We start from the raw sequence: 24,260 nt of genomic DNA, 5'->3' as shown, positions 1-24,260 counted from the left end.
CCATAGGTGCAACTCCACCTGTATAATTTTTTTATGATAATTATGACGTCATAGGTGACGTGGTTCGGCCGCAATCTTTGAAAAACCGAAAACATTTGCACCTCTATATCTCCAAAAACGCTGCATAGAAAAAATTGAGACATGGCGCATTGTAAAGAACTCTCCATGTGGAATAACATCTGTTAATGGTGATGTCAAAGATGCCTCTATTATGACGTCATAATTGGACGAGTACAAAACTTCATCCGATCAAGATGAAATTTATTGAGCATAATCTAGGAATAAATTGGTGCAGAAAAAAAATGATGTTGGTCACGTGGTTCGGCCGCCATATTTGTTTTAACACAAAAGCCTTAAAAACCACTGAAAATACATCCTGGCGAGGGTTTGCAATCTTCGATTGCTCTTTCCTGTTCCTCATTGTGAAGTTGCTGAATTATTCACTGTTTGCATACAGTAGGTTATCATTTTCCAGCACCTGTTCAGTGAAACGGATGCATTCTTTTTAAGGAAACCTTCATACAATATGCATGGTTGTAATGATGTGGGAATGGAGGGAAGGGTATGTGGAGGGAGTATGAGGAAGGAATGGGTGTGCAAAATTAAAACAAGTCATTAAAAAGAAAAAAAATATCTTAACTTGGGGAGCAATTTATTAAAAACTTTTAGAGAAATATGTTCTTCAATGCACTTCTGAAAGGTGAGAGGCAGAAAAATGGATCGACAAAAGAATGGAAAATTAACCGCTGAAGGCGTATCTTGTTACACAGGCTGGCAAGATGGCATTGAAGTACTGTCTCGCCTGGATTTGAATCTCAGCCTAGCTTCCACCTGTCCATCCCAGTGTTACACAGGCAGGGGGTTTCGTCAATGTGTGTGCCCAGATGGACATTTAGTGGGTGTCCCATCAAGCAGCATTAGTTGGTGGATGTTAAAGATCCCACAGTGTCCTTTGGAAAGAGTAGGTGAGTTATCGCCAGCCAAATTCCAAATTTTCCTTCTCTAACTCCTTGGTCAAACATCAGGCCTGGTCAGCCGGTTCATGAAAGACTTTGGCGAAAAACTTCCCCCTGGCCAACCCCACAATAACTTGAGAATAATTATGGCCATAAGGTAAGTACATCACTCGACTGCGTCCATCAGACAAGGGAAGTTGAGTTGAGTTGAGACTGCATTGAGTTGCGCAAATAATTGGCAGTCTGCTAGTGCCTGATGGTGATATTTTGCATTTTGATAAAAGTATGCTCAAAATAATGCAAAATAAGTTAAAAAATAAAATAAAATAAATAATACTCATGCTATGCAATAGTTAATAGAACCTTTGGGACTTAATCTCCGGCAGTCTAGTCACTTGTTAGTTAGACAATACGACACACACAGACACACACAGACACACACAGGCGGACACAGATGCACACAGATTGACACAGATGCACAGACGGACACAGACACGCATCTACAACATATATGTAGATATATAGATAAATGACTGTACCTGAGTTGCTGTTTTGTCATGGTTTACACCAATCATAATTCAAACGATCATAATGCTTAAATGTATTTGTAATATACGTGATATCAGATTTCATAAACAATTGAAGTTGAAAAAATTTTTTTTTTCCCCAAAAACGTCCCCCCAAAAAAACAACAAAATTGGAAATTTTTTCAAAAAAGATACCCTTAGGACATACCGACGGGAGAGATATGTGCATACCAGAAGTTTGGTACGATTTCACAAAAGTTTGAGGGAGTAGTTCAGTGACGAGACAACACAACACAAAACAACACAAGACAACACAGACACTGCACGTGTGTGTGTGTGTGTGTGTGTGTGTGTGTGTGTGACTGTGTGTGTGTGTGTGTGTGTGTGTGTGTGTGTGTGTGTGTGTGTGTGTGTGTGTGTGTGTGTGTGTGTGTGTGTGTGTGTGTGTGTGTGTGTGTGTGTGTGTGTGTGTGTGAGAGACTGTGACTCAAGGCACCTCCTGGCTTTTTTAATGGATTCACTTAATAGACGAGTTTGGTCCTCATTGGTTAGATCTTTTGCACGATGCCGTCCTGATGAGGGCAAATAAGCCCGAAATCTGGATTGGTGGCTCTGCTTGATGTTTAGCCAAATGGGGACCAAATAATTAAATCTCTGTCTGTTGACAGAATGACCAGGCTGAGGCCTCCCGGACAGTGGTGACGCTGTGGTCTCAGTCTTTGGTCCACAGGAGATCATGTACAGATATAGATGTACATATGTGTGTATATATATATATATATATATATATATATATATATATATATATATATATATATATTGTTACGGAACCCAACGTCGGCCTCTGTTCCCCTTAGAGGGGGGATTAATCCCCTCTTCTATAACTGACCGACGTGGTCCCTGACGCTGCCCAGCTCCCTCCCGAAAGGCAGGTGCACAGCCCCGTTCGTACCGCGGACAGATGTTAATTGCCGAGCGGTTTTAGCAACCGCGGCACGAACTATTAACAGAAACTAGACCCGATCCTTGAACGTTGGCCAAATCGTGCCACAGGTTTTCAATGGGGAAAAGACAAAGACGAAGGATGTGAAGAAGAGGAAGACAGCAGTAGGAAATACGAATATGATTTATTTGTACTATTTACAATTCAAAAGAAACCAAGGAGGAGGAAAGATAATAAAATAATGCAGAAAGAGGGACGGACCAGAAGGACACAGTGCAAATTAACTTAACTAAACGGTCTTACTTAACCCCAGGACAAGACACACAGAACAAACTCACATACACAGAAGGATGGAATGGCAGGAACGAATACTGGACGGAGAGGAAGGGTCAGGTCCGTGCAAACGGCAGGGCTGGAGGTGACAGCTCTGACTCCTCGCACTCTGGTTCACAGAACGGGCGACAGGGAGATCCGAGGACCGCGGGACGTCGAGGTTTGCGTGCCCGCACTTGTTGTTCCTTAGAGTGCTGGTTGGTACCGCGAGCAGGGCGTGCCGATTCTCATTCGCCTTGTGCTCCTTGGTTATTCTCTTTCCTTTCCAGAACTCCCTCTCTCCTCCTCTGAACTGAACTCCGGTGGACTGCTCTTGTCACGCATCTGCCACATCCCCCACCTCTCTCTCAAAATGCTTGCGCGGGCGCTTTTATAACGCGCTTTGAGATCGACCCGCGCCACGCCCGTGATGGTATCTCCCCAGCCCTTGGCTGGTGAGGGCTCGCTGGCTCCACCCTTTCGATGACGATGGGCGGGCAACGCCCGTGATTTGGCTCCTCCCCCTTCTTCTCCAAGATTACCTCGTGGCTAATGGAGTCTTGCGGCGATGGAAAACCACTCGCACCGCTGGGATGAAAAACGAAAGGGGACCTAGCTTATTTGACTTCGGTGCAATGCAGTGTCAATTAATGGAAGACAAAGCCTTAAACTAATACACATAATAAGGAGATAACTACTGAACAAGGAGTTCTATGATTGGCTACGTGATTGTATATGGAATAACTACGGGGACGACCTTTAACCTTTACACACCAAATGGAGGAAGGAGGGTGATATTTACAACACACAAAAACACAATTCTCAAATCCATAACTATATATATATATATATATATATATATATATATATATATATATATATATATACAGTGGTACCTCGGCTTACGAGTGCCCCAACGTACGAGTTTTTCGGGATACGAGCCGTCGCTCGGGCGGTTTGTTGCTTTGGGATACGAGCCGAGATCCGATGTACGAGCTCAAAAAATTTATTTTTTTGAATTTTCCGGTTGTGGCTTCCGGTTCCGGTCACGTGGTTATCTTGCCGTGAAAGCATCTCTGCTTGGATATAAAACACGCAATCGTCGAAATACATTAGCGAGGAATCTCCTTGCTCCAGCCGGTGACGTCATCGGCGGGGATCCCCGCCTCCAGAGTGGCTGGTCACGTGACCGCCAAAGCGTGTCGCGCGTGCGGGTATAATGAGCTACACCTGTGGATCACGTGACCACGGAAGCACGCCTCGCTTGAGAGGCATGGCTTTCGGTTTGCGTTTTGCTTTATAAGGCGCGATAAATGGGCTTTTGAGTGTTAGCGGTTCATGGCGTTGACGGTTCATGACGGTTCATGGCGTTGACGGTCAAAAACCCATTACATCAATTTTACCAGGCACTGTACAGTAAGTACAGTGGACACCAAATGCACGGTGGAAGGCTAGAAGTAGAAGATCGTCCAAGACAAGTGAGAATAAGCCATACTTTGGAGATGACGTCATTCGCTGGTCCGATAACCAAAGATGTGGTATAAAAAACCAGGTGAGCTAACAATGCAGCAATGAAGGAATTCGGCCAAGGCACCGGCACACAACGACCTACCTACATCGAAAGACTCAATGCCAATGGTGACAGAAGCCAAGACGGCCGGCTTAAACACCGCCGAAAGACCACGGTGTACCAACTTACGATGCAGAACATCTTGCACTTAATATGATGACAACAGGTGCCATCCTCTGACGTACCATTACAGGTACAGGTACAGTACACGTGAGCACAGAGCAAAAGTTCACTGAAACCGAGATTAAGAAAAAAGAAAAAACACCTCGTGGTCCGTGCTCGATATCCGAGTTTCAATCTTTTCAAACACATGATGCTCTCGGTCACGGTATCTCCTGCGAGCTGCTTCTCCTTCAACCACACAAACAACAACTTCTCCATATCTTCATGGATAGAGGTCCAGTTTATTTCTTTACATTCTCTTGTATTATGTACAGTATATACGAGGTCGTGCTTGTTTATACATTATTTGTTATTTATAAAGTACATTTTTGTTATTTAAAAGCACCTAACAAAAAAAATTGGTGTTTTTTTTTTGAGGCTGGAACGGATTAATAGCATTTCAATGCATTTGAATGGGAAAATTTGCTTTGACTTACGAGCGATTTGGCTTACGAGCTCCGTCACGGAACGGATTAAACTCGTAAGCCGAGGTACCACTGTATATATATATATATATATATATATATATATATATATATATATATATATGTTGGAACCTATCTGTGGATCGGTCCCATCGGCCGATGGGTCTGACCCATCTGTGGATGCACGAGAAATGACAATGCAGAACCATCGGCCGATGGGTCTGCGCCATCTGCGGATGTGTTGTTCACCTTGAAGGAATGTGTTGACAGAATGGTGCTCTTCAATCAGGTACACAGTCATTGGAATTACATGTGGTAGGAATTTAACAGAGATGATTTTTAAATGTTTTATTATCTATTTCTACCCATCTATTTATACATTTTGTCAATACATTTTGTAATTAACAGATACATGGCAGTTTTAGTAAAGCTTTACATAACATACTCAACATTCATACAAAACATTAGGTGTTCTTCTGATAATGGCGGAGGGGAATGTTAAATTCCTTTATATTAAATAAAATAAAATAAAATTTAAATTAAATAAAATAATAAAATTTAAATTTTAAAAATAAAAGTTAAATAAAACATTTAAAAATCATCTCTGTTAAATTCCTACCACATGTAATTCCAATGACTGTGTACCTGATTGAAGAGCACCATTCTGTCAACACATTCCTTCAAGGTGAACAACACATCCGCAGATGGCGCAGACCCATCGGCCGATGGGTCTGCATTGTCATTTCTCGTGCATCCATAGATGGGTCAGACCCATCGGCCGATGGGACCGATCCACAGATGGGTTCCAACATATATATATATATATATATATATATATATATATATATATTGTATGTGCATGTATATATATATAGTATATGTATGTTGTATATGTATGTTGTATATCGTATGTTGTATATAGTATGTTGTATATAGTATGTTGTATATAGTATGTTGTATATAGTATGTTGTATATAGTATGTTGTATATAGTATGTTGTATATAGTATGTTGTATATAGTATGTTGTATATAGTATGTTGTATATAGTATGTTGTATATAGTATGTTGTATATAGTATGTTGTATATAGTATGTTGTATATAGTATGTTGTATGTTGTATATAGTATGTTGTATATAGTATGTTGTATATAGTATGTTGTATATAGTATGTTGTATATAGTATGTTGTATATAGTATGTTGTATATAGTATGTTGTATGTTGTATATAGTATGTTGTATATAGTATGTTGTATATAGTATGTTGTATATAGTATATGTATATATATCACCTGTTCACCGTTTAATCATTTTGCATTTTCAGTATATTTCCTTCATTACGAATGTGTACCTAGTTAAGCTGAACAATGACTTGTGACTAAAAGGTGCAGCTCTAAAAACCTGAACTTCACCAAACAAATGCATCCAAGAAAACCTTGGCTTCAATCGACAATGAATGTGACACACCGGGTCCACACGAATGGCGAAAAAGATGCCAATGCCATTGTGTGTTGCAAGTCCAAGGAGTTGACTTTCCAACTTTATCAGGCTCAGTCACAACAGAAGCAATCCTGTCCATGTCTCCAAATGGCATTACCACGAGAGGCCATTAGCTTTACAGCCTTTGGCAAATCTAAGTGACATGAGATGACTATTTGGCCATGCATCAAGGAGCGTTCTGCATATTCTTGTTGTGGATTATTTCGTCACACTTTGTGAATCTTGCTCAGAGATCTCACTGAAATATTTGAAACACTGAGGACTCTTCACAAATAAAACAGGTTTTTCTAACGATTTTGAGCTTTATTATATTTTGACTTTTGAGGAGATTATATGAACCACAAACCATTACACTTGAGATGCTACTTTATTTTCATTAAACAAAAACGATGCTGCTGATTACCTAATTCTGAGGGTAAGATAATGTCTGCAAATTTGAACAAATAAAATAAATCCTCATCCTTCCCTTTCTCCTAGCTCTTCTGCAATCTCTGACACACCATCAACAGCTCTCCCTACCTCCCCCCCTCACCCCTCAACTTACCCTCCACCTCCCCTCCCTTGTCCTTTACCCGATGGTCCCCTTCCCTCTTCCTTAACGGTATGGACCTCAAACATCCGGGGCCTTCACTCAAACCTGATTGATATCTCCATTCAGGTTGCTTCTGACAAACCAGACGTGATCTGCAAAACAGAAACTTTCTTCCTTCAAGATGTCTCTGATTCCTTAATATCTCTCCCGGGTTACTCCCTCCTCCGGTATAATAGACCTGAGCCTCGTCCTGGAGGCGGGGTTGCTATCTTTTTCAAAAACTCTCTTCCTCACTCTCCTTGCATTGCCCTCTCTCCACCCGACCCCCAGGAGTACCTCTGACGATGGCTTCCTCTCCGCTCCCACCTTTTGTTCATATGTGTTCTGTACCATCCTCCAAACAGTGATGACTCCATGAATATTTCGCTGTCTGACAACATGGACCAACTTATATCTACTCATCCCAACTCTCTCTTCCTCACATGTGGCGACTTCAACTGTCATCATGCCAGCTGGCTGGGTGTGGGTACCTCTCTCACCAGCCAAGGCATCTCAGCGAAGGACTTCTGTGACTCATTGGGACTGACAGAATCTGTCAATTTCCCGACCCTGACCTCAGTCAATGGAGTATCTTCTCTTCTCGACTTGGTTATGACAAACTTCACTGCAAATATCTGCTGCTCTTCTTCTGCTCCATTCGGTTCTTCTGATCATTTGCTTGTTAAAGTGGACATCTCTCTGGCCATTCTCAGCGAGCCTCCTCAGCATCAACGAGTCTGTAAGGAAGCACCATCTCTCTACTCTCAAGACTGAACTCTCAAACCTGTCCCCCTCCTCCAAATCCTGGTGGCATCTGGTCAAATCTGTTTCTGGTGTTTGTTCCCCCTCTATCCCCTCCCTTACCTCAAACGGCCACACAGCCGACACCGCACGTGACAAAGCCGAATTTCTCAACTCTGTGTTTGCCTCAAAATATTGTGTCCCGAACCCATCTCTCTCTGTTCCCACCTTACCCAGTCGAACCCAGCTGCTCCTGGACTCTGTGTTCTCTCAAGATATGACAAGATGAAGAAGTTTCTGTCAAACCTCGACTCTGATTCTGCAACTGGACCAGATGGCATCAGCCCAGGATTCCTAAAATTCTGCTCTGCTGCTCTTTCACACCCTGTCTCAATTCTCTTCACCCTCTATTTTGCTCAGTCATCTGCCATCTGCTTGGAAATCAGCCAACATTACTGCTTTACAAAAGAAAGGTGCAAAAACAGATCCTTGCAACTACAGACCAATCAGCCTGCTTCCAATCATCAGCAAGGTCATGGAATTGATCATCGCTTCTGACATCAAATCCTTCCTCTTCTCTAATGGCTTGATCTCGGATCATCAATTTGGAATCAGACCAGGTCATTCTACTTTGGACATGCTGCTTCTGCTGTCTCAACAATGGATGGACGTCCTCAATGCCAAATAGGAAATCTGAGCTGTCTCCCTTGACATATCCCGTGCCTTCGATACGGTCTGGCACCCCACCCTGCTCACCAAACTCTCCTCTTATGGTATCCATGGAAACCACGCATGGCTTGCAGACTTCCTTTCTGGTCACAGTTGATGTGTGGCCCTGAATGGAATTCTCTCTTCTCCCCTTCCTGTTCAGGCTGGAGTTCCTCAAGGCAGTGTTCTGGGCCCTGTGCTTTTTGTGGTCTTCATTAATGATCTCTCCGACTCTCTGGAACATCCTCTCTATCTCTTTGCTGATGACTCCACTCTCTGCCGCTCCATATCCCAACCCTCAGATTGGCAGGCAGCAGCCTCTTCATTCTCTGCAGACCTGGACAAATATCGCAAACTGGTCAAACAAGTGGAACATGTCTTTCAATCCTGACAAATCTCACACTCTCACTTTGTCTCTCCAAAAAGACCATCTGGACAACCCTCCCATCTACTTTCTGAACAATCATCTTGAAGACGTTCTGTCACTCAAGCTTTTGGGTCTCACTACCTGCCATGATCTTTCCTGGGAAAACCACATTTCCAATTTGGCCTCAAAAGCCAGTCGCTGACTGGGCATCCTCCGTCGTGCGAAGTCCTTCCTTGGCACACCTGAGCTCCTCACCACATACAAGGCTTTCATCCGCAGCTCAATGGAATACTGTTCTCCCCTCTGGGCCGGTGCTCCTGCCTCACACCTATCTCGGCTTCACGCTGTTGAAACCAAAGCTTTCAGAATCATTGGAATCTCCCGCGATGAAGCTAACTCCGAGGGCCACTCATTTACTCACCGCAGGCAGGTTGGTGGTCTTTCTGTCTTCTACCGACTCCTTTCCGGCCTTGCTCCCCCAACTCTCTCTGTTCTCTGTCCCCCAAATATTCCTACAGGTCGCACAAGATCTGCCTGCAACCCTCTTGTGGTTAAACTGCCAAAATCAAGACTCTGCTCACCTTCACTCCTTCATTCCTCTTTTCTCCCGCCTCTGGAACAAACTCCCTCACTCTCTTCAATCTCACTCCTCCCTCCAGGTCTTTAAAAGAGCTGTTCACCACCATCTCTTATCTTCCCCCATCCAAAACCTTGATCTTTTCTACCTCTGCTAATTTCACCCCAGATCCACTTTTTTGAAATGCCAACTTTTTTTCCTGGATGTCCTTGTAGTATCCTTGTGTTTTATACTTCTCACACCCCACCCCCTTCCTACGCCTCCCCCCCCCCCCAAGTCCACTCCCTCCCACAGATCTCCCGATGTCCCTGCTCTCAAATGTTGTGTTTGTGTGCTTCCCCTTCTCTACCCATCTTGTCTACTGCTCTCCTTATTATATAGCTCTCCTTATTGTATACTTTGTGTGTTTGTTTTGATTTTTTGTGTGATAAATGTTAGCTCTTTCACGAGCCTCGATCCTGTATACAAAACTAGAGCTTCCAGGGAAGCAGAACTCAACTGAACTGACTGGACAACTTTAAAGTATGGCAGTTGTTAGATAGATGAAATATTCCATAATCCTAATCCATAAATATTTGTGGACGTCAAAGTCTTAACGTCGTTTAGGAGCTGAAAACAATATGGCGGGCTATGGCGGCCATTTTGTGACGGATCGGGTTGGAATGCAATAGCAACCTACCTTGTGTGGTAAGGGTTAAACATTCTAAGTTTGATCAAAATCTGTTAATATTTGTGGACGCTAGAGTGTTAACGTCGTTTTCATGACCAAAAACAAAATGGTCACCTAAGTCCGCCATTTTTCAACGGATCGGGCTGAAATGTAATACCAACCTGGTCCTTGGGGTAAGGATGCTGCCTGTCAAGTTTGATCAGAATCGGTTGATATTTGTGGACGCTGGAGTGTTAACGTCGAAAAGTTAACGGACGACAGACGCCGGACGCCGGAGGGTTCAGTATGCGATGAACTCAACTGGACGGTAGTCTAGTTGAGTTAAAAAGAAAAAAAAAATAATAATAATTGTGTTTTCATGCAATTTTCCATATTTTACCATACTTGTGGTGTATTATCAAATATATGGCCTACTCCCCAAGGCCTCAGCAAGTGTCGGTCTATGCCTGTTCTGTCTCTGCTCTGACACATGCCTCATTCAGCTTTTTATCCAAAGTGTTCACCTTTCATGCTCCTCAACTTAATTTTATTTCCCACTCTTCGCCTCAAAACAAAAAAAACATTGAACTCCAAAAAAGCAGGAACTCATTCTGCCTGTAATTTTCTTTCTTATTTTTCATTCTTTATCCCTTCCATTCCCAATACCTTCAAAATAAACTTGTATTCCTCCGAACTAAACAAATTTGCTTCTTATTTCAAAAGCTTAAATAATGACATTAAAATTCATAATTTGCCATACATGGCCATCGGTAACACGCCACATGTTCTTCTTCTTCATCGAGATGTGTCTACTCTTCATGCAGTTTCTTTCCCATACGTGTCAAAATGTAAATTGCTTGGCCAATCGACTGTCCCTATGTATCTACAGCACGATCTTCCTTGTGCCTTCAACAACCATTATTTCTCTCCTCATGTCTCCATGATGTCTGTCTCTGTGTATTTAAATTGAGGATCATGAGAAGTCCAGTGGGTAGAGGTTGCCTGCATACATCCATCAACTGCCCTCAATGTCCTCCAAAATTCCCACTTGCCCCACACCTTCCGGCACCCTGCCCTCATATCTTCCGGCTTCCCCGTCATATCTCCTCTGAAACATACCCCTTCCCAAAGCTCCCCCACCACCTTTCGACATTCCTGCACCCTGCCAACAGTGCCTCCTCCCCTGTCCTTTACTGCGTGCCTATCCATCCGAGTTTTGTTGACCTCTAAAATCTGAGGCCTCTGCTTTAACCTGACATCCCTCAAGCCAGACAACTCCTGATAAATTGGACAAGATGCAAGATGTCTTCAACACAAATTGGATCCTCTATGCAAGATGGCTTCAACACAGCATGAATGACATCTAAAGTAACATAACTTGTTTTCAAATGTGGTATATTAGCACCCTACAGGAATAAGGAGCATTTATTTAATTTATCCTACGTGATTCTCACATTTCAGTGGAATTCGTTTTTTCCCATTTCCATTTTTAACTCGAATGGACTACCGTCCAGTTGAGTTCATCACATACTGAACCCTCCGGCCTCCGTCGTCTATCGTCGTCGTCTTGTCTGTCGTCGGTCGTCTGTCGTCCGTTAACTTTTCGACGTTAACACTCCAGCGTCCACAAATATCAACCGATTCTGATCAAACTTGACCTGCAGCATCCTTACCCCAAGGACCAGGTTGGTATTACATTTCAGCCCGATCCGTTGAAAAATGGCGGACTTAGGCGACCATTTTGTTTTTGGTCATGAAAACGACGTTGACACTCTCACGTCCACAAATATTAACAGGTTTTGATCAAACTTAGAATGTTTAACACTTACCACACAAGGTAGGTTGCTATTGCATTCCAACCCGATCCGTCACAAAATGGCCGCCATAGGCCGCCATATTGTTTTCAGCTCCGAAACGACGTTAAGACTTTAACTTCCACAAATATTTATGGATTTTGACAAGGTTGTTGGCTTTTCATTTAAGTCAAATCGAGTACAGACATTGACCTACTTTAAAGTTGTCCAGTCAGTTCAGTTGAGTTCTGCTTCCCTGGAAGCTCTAGTTCTTTGACAGTTTCGTTTTTTCTCTTTTTAGCTTGTGCAGTGGAAGGTGTGTGTGTGTGTGTGTGTGTGTGTGTGTGTGTGTGTGTGTGTGTGTGTGTGTGTGTGTGTGTGTGTGTGTGTGTGTGTGTGTGTGTGTGTGTGTGTGTGTGTGTGTCTCCAGGGCATACCTTTTTTAACCATTTGAGGTTTTGTCATCAAATTTTCAACAAACCTTTGTTATGATAATATGGAGAACGCAAATTAATAAAATTTCCATTTTTTCTTTAGCTGGTGTTTTCGCCAAGTTTAGTTGCAGAACCTGCCACCTGCTACACCATTTCAATAGTTGTGTGACTGTTTTACCACAAAACAAGTTTAACCGTTTTACCCACCAATCATCGTCATTCTTTCTCGGTGCTTTTTCCACTCTTTGGCCTGTTTTCAGAAGGAAAAGTGACGGTTGATTTTATTTCTCAGCCGATCTTTATCAAAGAAGAATGACTTCCCTTGGAATAATGGGAAGGATGGTGTGAAGAGGAGGGAAGGACTCGTTGCTTTAATAGAGCAAGGGGGTTGAGGCTCGTGGAAGAGCTAGTACTAGTACAATGAATGGATCAGGACACAACAGGACAAAATGAACAGCAGAGAGAGGGGGGAAACTCCAACCGCAGAGCCAAAGACCAAGACAGAAGGAGGCAGACAAGCAATGGGTGTGGGGAGGAATAGGTGGAAGGAGGGGATACATGGGTGGGGAGAAATGGGGGCAGGGAAAACTGCAAATGCATAAAGGATGCATGCATGAAGAAGGGAACCCTCAGTAGGGAAAACTGGAAATTTGGAAGAGGAGGGATTGATGGGTGGCTTAACGAGGGTAAAAAAGATCATTGTTTTGGATTGGGGATGTTCTAAGATTGTGGTGGGCAGATGTCTTGAAGATGTGGAGGGAAGAATGAGATTGAAGAGGATGTAGCAGATGGTTCCACAGCCAGGAAAAAATAGGAACAAATTAGTGGAGGTGAGCAGTGATCATGGATTTCGATGGTTTCATGAAAAGAGGGTTGATGGTGGACCTTGTGAGCCTTGCAGAAAACTTAGGGGGTGGGGGAGGTGGGACAAAGCACGGAAAGAGCAGAGGGTGCAAGACCAGAAAGAAGGCGTTAGAAGACAGTGAGGCCACCGATCTGTCTGTGATGGCAAAGTGATTGGCCCATAGACGAAGCTTCATCTCAGGAGATTCCAATAATCTTAAATGTCTTGGTTTCCACAGTGTCAAGCTGAAGAAGACGTGTGGCAGGGAAGCCAGCCCAGAGGGGAGAGCAGTACTCCATCAAGCAGCACATAAAAGCCTTGTAGGTAGATAGTTCAGGTGTGCCAAGGAAGGACTTTGTACAATGGAGGATGCCCATTCGGCGGCGACTGACTTTGGAGGCCAATTTGCGGGGTGCTCAATTGTATTTCCCGTCAAATAGGAGTTATACCTCGTGAAGTATCACTTGTCCCGGGATGTCTCTTATGCGACCTAGTTGTGGATTCTAATTTATCACTTGAATTTTTTTTACCATACTAGTGCTCTCCATAGGTGTTCTTGTTACTTGCAAAATCGAAGATTTTTTCGAGTATATTGGTCGGTTGTGTTTGTGGTTCTGTCTGTCTGTTTGTCTGTCTGTTTGTTTGTCTGTCTGTTTGTTTGTCTGTCTGTTTGTTTGTCTGTCTGTCTGTTTGTTTGTCACCGGCCTACAGGTCACAATTTTCAAACGATCTTCACAAAACTTCACCAAATGGTAGAGTTGGTCAAAAGCAAGAAGCTTATTGTTTTTGGGGTCAATAGGTCAAAAGGTCAACATAGGCCAAATGGTCAACATAGGCCAAATTTCTAAAATCCTCAATTTTCATCCAATTGACTTGAAATTTGAAGAGGACTTGCACATCTGGTCACTGAATTCAACCACAAATTATATTTTAGGTGAACATAGGCCAAAAGGTCAACATAGGCCAAAAGGTCAACATAGGCCAAATTTCTAAAATCCTCAATATTCATCCAATTGACTTGAATTTTGAAGAGGACTTGCATATCTGGCCACTGAATTCAACCACCAAGTATATTTGAGGTCAACATAGGCCAAAAGGTCAACATGGGCCACATTTCTAAAATCCTCAATTTTCATCGAATTGACTTGAAAATTGAACAGCATTTGCACATTGATTCACTAAATAGGGAAACGAACTATTTTTGAGGTCCAAAGGTCAACTCAAGGTCAACCTTCCAAAATCATCATTTTTCAACTGAAAAATCATCACTTTTCTTCCTATTGACCCGAGCGTTGATCAAGATTGTCATTTATAATCTTGATGAAATGGACAATTTGCTGTATCAATGGAAATTTTTTTCTTGGGGGGGGGGGGGGATTTTGCAAGTATCGTGCTCCGCATGACGTCTTCTTGTTTTTATCATTATGTCTTCCATGCAGTGCATGTCTCTGAGGCCTCAGATTTTTTTTATCACAGACATTTCATAAGTTATTTAGTTTTATCATTGCTCGTCATCTATTTCATATGATTCCCCATTGGATAGGGTTTTATTATAAACTTGAAGCCAAATTTTCACAAGTGAACATTTATTGAGCCTCCCCCTATCTAAAGCATAGGGGAAGGATTATTGCTGCTGTATGGTTTGTTTCTACATTTGGCATACCCAATTTGAATGGTACCATAGAGTTTCTTAGACCCATAAGAGTACTAAACCACCATTTAGAAATTTGTGTGTATGTATATATATATATATATCTTTCTTTCTGCACTCTCAACAACACTCCAAATTTCCAAAGTGTATCAATTTCCGAGCTGTATCCTGGAACCTGCTTGACTTTCGGAATGAAATTTTGCATCAGTAATGGAAATACAAGGTATATGAGGGCTGGGGAGGGTTGGCTACCCTTGGTGATCAGTTTGCGATGACAGATATCTAGTTTTTATTTTCCTCTTATAATCAATTTACCAAATGCACAGCCCTTTGATTTTGACCTGTTCTCAACACACCCGCCATCCCTGCACCCACGCTTCTGTCTGATGCTATGACAAAGGGCTCATATTGATGTCAGCCGCACCGCATTTCCCACGGCAGTTCACATGCTCTTGTTGGCTTTTAGTTTATAAAAAGCATCATTTATCTTGTTTGCCAATGCAGACCAGAAATAGTCTTCACAGAGACTAGTATTCCACGATATTAGTGATATTAGCGAGGAAGCACCACACACCTCGAGTATGAGTTTGAATAAATTGGTTATTAAAGCATTGCCTTTACCCCTTGCTTTATATGGCGTTTCAGGTTCATGGATGTGCTGAAGGATCATTGTTGTTGTCATAGCATGCACCATTTTCAGTATTCATTATACCATGGCCACACAAGTTCCTTTTTCAAGATGATAACACAGTGAGAAGGTTTTGAAAATGCATTATAAACTTCAGCATGAAGGGATGGTCAAGGTAAGGGGTGATGAGCAAGCTGTTTGGCATTCTGGCTGGAGATTGAAAGGTTTTAAGTGCAGAATTTAGTCACTCAGCTGAGAAAAAAAAAGAATGAATGGTGGAGATAGTTTCAGAGGTCGAGAGTGTACAAAGTAGATGGTGTTGGCTACTGAGGCCTTCTGTGGGAATGCAAAAGGTGCCAGTGCAACGATTAAAATTCTGCCAACACAAATCGAGCCTGCTGAAGCAACGAGCTCGATGTTTCCTTTATCATTACTGTTGTGCTTTGTGTGTTTTGTAGGCCATCTACTCATGGTCGCCCCTGTTGGAGACCATCAGCCTGGGGCAACTGCACAACTCGCCTTTCCCCCCATGATGGAAAACGACACTCACTGTATTACTTTTGCCTACCAACTGGCCATGCGCAGTGCTGCTTTGGTGGCACCTGGATACCAGCCCACTCTTGCGGCACTTCGTGTTTACGTGCCCCAGAATGGGGCTGGCCTAGGAGGGCCTGTATGGGATGCCTGGCAACCAGGCTCAGACGCCTGGATAAAGGCAGAAGTGTCTGTTAGCACTTTCTGGCCAAGCTCTTATAAGGTAACAACTTTTCAGATAAATTTAAATATATGGGTATTTTATTACCCATTGTGTTGGAAGTTTCTTTTCTCACATATAGCCTCATTAATATGGTCCATTTACACTGTCCTCGGTGGGCTAAAAGTTTTCCTCCAATCACAAGTCAAGAAAATTGTGGTCACAAGCCAAATATATTGCTTCTTGGTTGGAGGAAAATACTCAGAATTCCCAATCGGTTGGGCAGTGGAGACGGGTCATTTAAATTTCCATCATCCAGATGGGTCATCCAAATGTCCAGCTAATTGGTTGTGCAGTGTAGACGTGTCATTCTAATGAAGTTTGGAGACTGATAACAGATTTCAACTTTTAAAACCATTCAGGGGCCGAAGGAAATTATGGTGTCAATATTATTGACGGATGATACCAATTTCATTTGAAGATGCTTGTGCATTGTCACCCCTGCTTCCTGTTGGTGCCAAAGCTGAAGAACCGTTTATGAACTTTTCCAGAAAGTTTTGCCAAAAGTTGTCTGGTGGCACCACCTTGACAAGGCCATCCGTTGCTTCACAAACGGTCGTATATTCTGTGCTGGATCTGAAGCCTTGAAAGCAATGTGGAAGTTATTAGCCATTTTTGATCAGCCCTCTATCACAAGCCTGTCAAAATGCTACTTCTGATTTCTGCCACATTGGTCCTGATGTTTCATTTTGTCAATTCAAAGTTCGCAGAACCATAGTAACCATTTTATGTCTCCGCTGACGAAGTCGCTGCAAGCATTAGGTTTTTGAGTTCTTCATCCAGCTGTGTCCATCCATGCGTCCGTCCGTCCACGATAGGTTTTGTTACCACCATAACCTAACAACGGCTGAAGGGATCCCAGTTAAATGTGGTACAAGTATGTATACTGATGCAAAGAACTGATTAGATGACGGGGCCATGAGGTCGAAGGTCATAGGTCTCGTTAGGTAAAAATTTTTGTCTTACCGAGCTAACTTGCGAACCAGTGATGGGATTTTGACCAAACTTGGTGTAAGTTTTGTTTATATTAGGATGCAAAGATGAACCGATTCGATTTTGGCATCAAACGTCAAGGTCAGAGGTCATGTCAGTTAAAAATGTGATACTTGAACAGCTGAGGTGATTTACCTCAAACCTGGTTCATATATGCATAATGATATAATAATGTGGGCGGAGGCATATTGGTTGGTGACGTCGAAGAGAGCCGCTCTATTTGTATACCTTCCAAAGGTATCGTTTCATTGAATGTGGGTTTTGCATTTAAATGAAACGTGGTTTGGTCAAACGTTTCAGGTGGTGTTTGAGGCTGTGGCTACGGGACAGCACTCCTTCACGGCCATCACTGATGTGGAGATTTTCGGACACCCGTGCAGTAAGTACCTTTACATGTATTCATTGTTGCGACAAGGCCCAGTGTTTTGTCCTTTTGTTTCTCGAGTGCAGTGACATAAAGCAATCCTTGTTCATATGCTAAGTTGTCGGGGTCCTTGTGCAAGGCTTTGCTGAAGTGTGTTAATTTCACATGGAAGCAAAACCCCTCGAGCTCCAACCTCGCTTCCTCTCAAGTCTTCGGCTCATTTGTCCCTTTTGAATGTCGAATACATTCATAAGCTAAGCACTTCTAAGGTAGTGAATAAAAGCTTTCTCTGGCCAACGAGTATGGCACCGTTTCCATTCCATTTCCATTTTGCTTTAGGTTTTCAAAAGCAAAACATCTTTGCATTTTAGACCGAGTGTGAAAAACCACTAAAAGCGCTCCAATTTTGACTGCATTACCTAATATTATATAAAAAAACCACCTTTAGAGGCCATTTTTCCCCGCAAAGCGGGGGTTGGCCTTTTTCGGGAACCGTGGTTGTTGTTGTTTTTCGGTCCCCTTTTTGAAGCAATGTTTTACGGCCGGATGCCCTTCCTGCCGCCAACCCTTTTTGCCGCCTTTAACGACAAACAGGGAATTACCAGTGAACTGGTACTCAATTTGCCGACCTCAGAAGGATGACAGGCTGAGTCAACCCCCCTGGCGTTAATTCAGCGATCGACCGGGATTCGAACCCAGGATCCTTGGATCCTAAGCCGGCACCCTAGCCGCTAGCCCAACACCAGGGTTTTTACCTAATATTATATAGAAGAGTGAAAAAAGAAATCTCGAGAAAGATTTGTTCAGTTTTATTTATTTTTTGATTGTTAACATTTGCACTCCGATTGAGTACAGGTTTTCAGGATGAATTTGTTTGCCGTGAAATATTTGCACTTCGCACTGCAGTGCAATTTTCGTTCCACAATCTATTTTCCTCATCCTCATGTGTCATTTCCATGTTTATGAAATTGGTATGATGAGGAAAGTACGCACTGGGGTTTGTGTTCATGTCCATGTACACAGCTCGGACCCATCTCCGTAGCACGAGCCGCCGCGCTGCAGCGCACCTAGACTTGTTGATCTTCCAAGAAGTTGACCTGGAGCCAGAAGTGCAGTTCCAGCAATTCTCGGGAAGGCATTTGTGGAACAGGGGTGATGATTTAGTTAACAATTTATATAGATTATGAAGGGCAGTGGATGTTTCGGAGGTCATTTTGATTGAATTCTGCATGCTAATCAGGCAAATGAAGTAGCGAAGCGTGACTTTATGTGCGCAGCTATATGTGAACGGATGTCTCCCTTACTGGTGACAGACGTTTAGGCCAAATCGTGTCCATAATTGAAACGTTAAGCCACACCAGCTGAGGCCTGGATAACTTATTCTTAGCAAATACAGCCGATGTCCTGTCATTTTACATACTCTTCAAAGCCAATGCGTGTGCTATTAAATGCTGCCATTTTTATTCTGCAGCGAAATATATTTAACAATTTTGCCAATGGGCTCAGCTTATTTGTAATTCCTCGACACTGACTGTTTGCTATAATTTATTATTTATTGACATTAGGACTCGTCTATATATTATGTATAGTATGCACATTTGCTTCATGCAAGCTGCATTACAGTGCACAAATCTTCAGATGATTTGATTGTCTTCTTCCTTAAACTAGGTTCCAGTACAAAATCCAAAAAGGGACAAATAAGCAATGCTTCAAATCTCGGCATTCAGTAAATTATTTTCAGGTGACACAAAAATCAGGAAAATCAGGAATCAGGATATTTCAGGATACAAAAAGGTGACAGCGTCAGCTATAAATGGATGCAGGTTAAATCTCCGTGAGACGTGGGAATGCGAAACAATGGCAAAATAATTAATAATGGATGTGCTAAGGAGAACCAGTGAGAAAATGGATTTTAAGATTACCGATTCCAGGAATAATGATGCAGGCATTGAGTATCTTGCTCTCTCTCTCTCTCTGCAACTGCTTTAGAGCATGGACAATGTTCCTCATAGAGGCATTGGCTCATTCGGGTGCTGAAGATGCTCCACGTATTCAGATATTTTGAAATTCTGTTGAACAATCACAACTGAAAGGCTACTTTTGCAACTCTAGCTAAGCATATAATATAATACCTGCATGGCATCGACCTTTCGTACTATTAAAATGTCCTGGAACTGCGTTGCCGCACATTGTGTATAGTTTGTCTTGCCTGCAGGTACTCGGAGCATGCCGATATTGCGTGGGAATGACGCAGTAGCTGTGAAAAAACTATTCGATGAGGTCAACAAATTGGCTCTGGGGAGGTGGAGTTCAGTAATGAAAATCGTACTGTTTCATCACTCTCAGTTACAAATATAAATTGATCGCAACAAATTCTAAATGATGATTAACGGGTATGAACCATCACCACCCCTCCCTCCCACTAGCCCCCTCCCCCCAACCACCTTAAAAAACTAGAACGGCACTCAGTAGAGAGCATACCTCCACCTTGTTGGCCATATCATTCAATGGTGAAGAATCACTTAAAAAATTATTCTGGCTGGATCTGGATCCGATCTTCACCAAAATTGAATCGATTCTTCCTTATCACACACAACATGTCCAACAAGTTTCGTCCAAAATCCGTCCATAACTTTTTGAGATATCCTGCTATGTATCGTTTTTGGCCCCATCTCCCAATGGTGAAGAATTACTTTAAAAAAAAAAAAATTCTCATATTCGAATCCATTAATCAGATCTTCACCAAAATCGAATAGAATCGTCCTTGTCAGCCACCCAACCGGTCCACCAAGTTTCATCCAAATCCGTCCATAAGTTTTGAGATATCCTGCTATGTATCGGTTTTGGCCCGATCTCCCAATGGTGAAGAATCACTTAAAAAATTCTAGTAGCCGGCTCCGAAGCCGGATCTTCACCAAAATCGAATCATTTCATCCTTGTCACTTACGCTACATCTCTGCCAAATTTCGTCCGAATCTGTCTACAACGTTTTGAGATATTTTGTTCACAAACGGACAGACGGGGGTGAAAACATAACCTCCATCCACAATTGGTGGTGGAGGTAATAACACCATACATTTGTGATCATGTTAAATTATTAGAAAATATGGCAAACCACCTTATGGCAAAACAATTGCTTCGTCGGCAGTACCAACGCTCTGCAAGGAGTATTGTACAGGTTGTTGTCGTTGTTGTTGTTGTTGTTATTTTACTTGCTCATTTATCTTTACTATTCAAAATACAAAACGCAGAAAAATTTTCATTTACAGTTGCTCCGATGTGGCTATAATGCAATTAGTATTCATATTATAAATGCCTTCCTCTTGCGTGTGATGGAGTAAAGTTGCATTTACTGTACAATGAAATCAGGCACGATGATTATCTTTTTAATGAGGTAACAAAATATATTCTTTCAAGATACTATACAGTTTGCTTTGATTAATCTTGCACTAGATTTGAGAATACTCTAAATTATCCATGTTTATCGATATTCCCTCACCGAAACTGTGCACTGTATGCTCTCTGGTTAATTGCAATTTTTCCCCCTTGAGCCCCAATGAAAATATTTATTGTTTGTCGTTCAGTTGTGTCGTACGATATTTTGAAAGTTTGCATCATTTTGTTGTTCCCATGTGAGCACATTCCTCGTTCTGGGGTTTTGAGGTTCACAAAGCACGTACTATGTTTATTTGTCCATTGTTAACTAATCCCCCTTGTTTCACATGTGATGCGCATAAACTCCCTCAGGAGTCTTGGACCTGTGTCTAATAATCAATATTTGGAACAATATGAAGCAGATGATTTTGTGGTGATGTCAGATTATGTGGACAGACTTCAGGTTGGTTGCATGGCAGGAAAGTGGGGGATTTTATTTTTATTTATTTTGTATACTGAATCGACGCTCGTGAAAGCGCTAACATTTATTTCACAAACAAATCAACCAGACAAACAAAATATAAAAAAGAGGGAGCGGAAGACAAGATGGGGAGAGAAGGGGAAGCACACAAACACTTGAGAGCACACAACATTTGAGAGCAGGGACATGTGTGGGAGGGAGAGGGCTTGGGGGGAGGAGGCGTGGGAAGGGGGGGGGGGGTGGGATAAGTATAAAACACAAGGACACCAAGGACTTCCAGGACAGAAGTTGGTATTTCGAAAAAGTGGAATTGGGGTGAAATTAGCGGGGGTAGAAAAGATCAAGGTTTTGGATGGGGGAAGATAAGAGATGTTGGTGAACACCTGTTTTAAAGACCTGGAGGGTGGAGTGGGATTGAAGAGAGTGAGGGAGTTTGTTCCAGAGGCGGGAGAAAAGAGGAATGAAGGAGTGAAGGTGAGCAGACTCTTGATTTTGGCAGTTTAACCATAAGAGGGTTGCAGGCAGATCTTGTGCGACCTGTAGGAATATTTGTGGGACAGAGCCCAGAGAGAGCTGGGGGGGCAAGGCCAGAGAGGAGTCGGTAGAAGACGGAAAGACCACCAACCTGCCTGCGGTGAGTGAGTGAGAGGCCCTTGGAGTTAGCTTCATCGTGGGAGATTCCAATGATTCTGAATGCTTTGGTTTCAACAGCGTGAAGACGAGCTAGGTGTGAGGAGGAGCACCAGCCCAGAGGGGAGAGCAGTATTCCATTGAGCTGCGGATGAAAGCCCTGTATGTGGTGAGGAGCTCAGGTGTGCCAAGGAAGGACTTCACACGACGGAGAATGCCCATTCGGCGACTGGCTTTGGAGGCCAGATTTGAAATGTGGTTTTCCCAGGAAAGATCATGGCAGATTGTGAGACCCAAAAGCTTGAGTGACAGAACTTCTTGGAGAGGATTATTCAGAAAGTGGATGGGAGGGTTGTCCAGTCGGTCTTTTCGGAGAGACATCATAAGAGTGTGAGATTTGTCAGGATTGAAAGACATGTTCCACTTGTTTGCCCAGTCTGTGATTTTGTCCAGGTCTGCAGAGAGTGAGGAGGCTGCAGACTGCCGATCTGAGGGATGAAGAATGGAGCGACAGAGAGTAGAGTCATCAGCAAAGAGATAGAGGGGATTTTCAAGACAGTCAGAGAGATAATTGATGAAGACCAGAAAAAGCACAGGGCCCAGAACACTGCCTTGGGGAACTCCAGCCTGAACAGGAAGAGGAGATGAGAGAAACCCATTCAGGGCTACACGTTGACTACGACTAGAGAGGAAGTCCGCCAGCCATGCGTGGTGATTTCCATGGATACCAAAAGAGGAGTGTTTGGTGAGCAGAGCGGGGTGCCAGACCGTATCGAAGGCACGTGATATGTCAAGGGAGACAGCTCTAATTTCCTGTTTGGCATTGAGGACCTCCATCCATTGTTGAGAAAGCAGAAGCAGCATGTCCAGAGTAGAGTGACCAGGTCTGAAACCAAATTGATGATCAGAGATCAAGCCATTGGAGAAGAGGAAAGATTTCATATCTGAAGCAATGATGGATTCCATGACTTTGCTGATAATTGGGAGAAGGCTGATTGGTCTGTAGTTGCTGGGATCTGTTTTTGCACCTTTTTTGTGCAAAGCAGTGATGTTGGCAGATTTCCAAGCAGATAGCAGATGACCTTGAGCAAAACAGAGGGTGAAGAGAACAGAGAGAGGGAGTGAAACAGCGGAAGAACAGGATTTTAGGACCCGTGGGCTGATGCCGTCAGGTCCAGTTGCAGAATCAGAGTCGAGGGTTGACAGAAACTTTTCCACCTTGTCAGGAGGAAAGGACACAGAGTCCAGGAGCAGCTGGGTACGACTGGGTACGGTGGGTACAGAGAGGGATGGGTTTTGGACACAAGATTTAGAGGCAAACACAGAGTTGAGGCATTCAGCTTTTTCACGTGGGGAACACGTGAAAGGGGATGGAGGGGGAACAAACACCAGAAACAGATTTGACCAGACGCCACCAGGATTTGGAAGAGGGAGACAGATAAGAGAGTTCTGTCCTGAGAACGGAGAGATATTGTTTCCTGGCTCTTCTGAGGGTGGACACACACTTGTTTCGGGCTTTGTGGAAGGAAATGAGATTTCCTTCCGTTGGATTTGCTTTCCAGGAGACGAAAGCAAGTTGTTTCTGGGCAATAGCCTCACCACAAGATTCTGTGTACCATGGATGGGAGGAAGTGTATGACAACTGAAGACGAGATGGGATAAATCTGTGCATGAGAGAGAGCAATTTACTTTGGAAGAATTCCCAGGATGAGTTGATGTCAGAGGCGGTAGAGATGGGAGACCAGTCCAGATGATTGATGGCTGCTTGAAGACCGTGCCAGTTGGCCTGAGTGAAATGCCAGACTCGTCGACGCTGAGGAGGCTCTCTGAGAATGAGATTGAGGATGAGATTGAGATGAGAATGAGAATGAGATTGAGGATTGAGGTTAAATATGGGGAAAACATAAGTAATGGTGAGAGACAAAAGGAAGACTATGTGGATATTTGGGATAATGCAAGCAGGGAGTTGAAGCAGTTGGGAAAAAAAAAAAAACCGAAAGTTTCTGCGTTCTACTTTGGACGATGGGGATAGTTTCAGTAAAGATGTGTGGTGGAAAGTGAGGGCAGGGCAGAGTACATGGAAGATGAGTTTCAGGAGTGATCAATGAACAAAATATTCCAGTTAAGGGTGAAGATTTACAAAATTGTAAGTGAGACCAGTTCTCCCTTATGGAGTGAAGTTCTGGGTCTTTAGGAAGGAAGCACAACAACAACAACAACAACAACAACAGGCATTTTAAGGCCATTTTCCCTGCTAGAGTGGGGGTTAGCCTTGCGGTCCCCATGACAATCTTCTCCATTTTGCCC

The 24,260-nt window shown here is 43.0% G+C and overlaps 1 protein-coding gene across 4 annotated transcripts in view; it reads left to right on the top strand.

Moving 5' to 3' along the window:
• Window positions 1-24,260, top strand: part of LOC137415012 (receptor-type tyrosine-protein phosphatase kappa-like) — a 566,119-nt gene that overhangs the window by 160,916 nt on the left and 380,943 nt on the right. For all 4 annotated transcript variants that reach the window (XM_078783392.1, XM_078783391.1, XM_078783393.1 and 1 more), the window contains exons 3-4: window positions 15,815-16,113; window positions 17,404-17,482. In XM_078783392.1, the coding sequence (XP_078639518.1) occupies window positions 15,815-16,113; window positions 17,404-17,482 (378 nt within the window). The remainder of the gene's footprint in view (window positions 1-15,814; window positions 16,114-17,403; window positions 17,483-24,260) is intronic.

The sequence above is a fragment of the Myxine glutinosa genome, chromosome 8, assembly GCF_964187855.1.
Source record: "Myxine glutinosa chromosome 8, kmMyxGlut1.1, whole genome shotgun sequence".
NCBI lineage: Eukaryota > Metazoa > Chordata > Myxini > Myxiniformes > Myxinidae > Myxine > Myxine glutinosa.
This window is presented reverse-complemented; position numbering and strand designations above follow the sequence as displayed.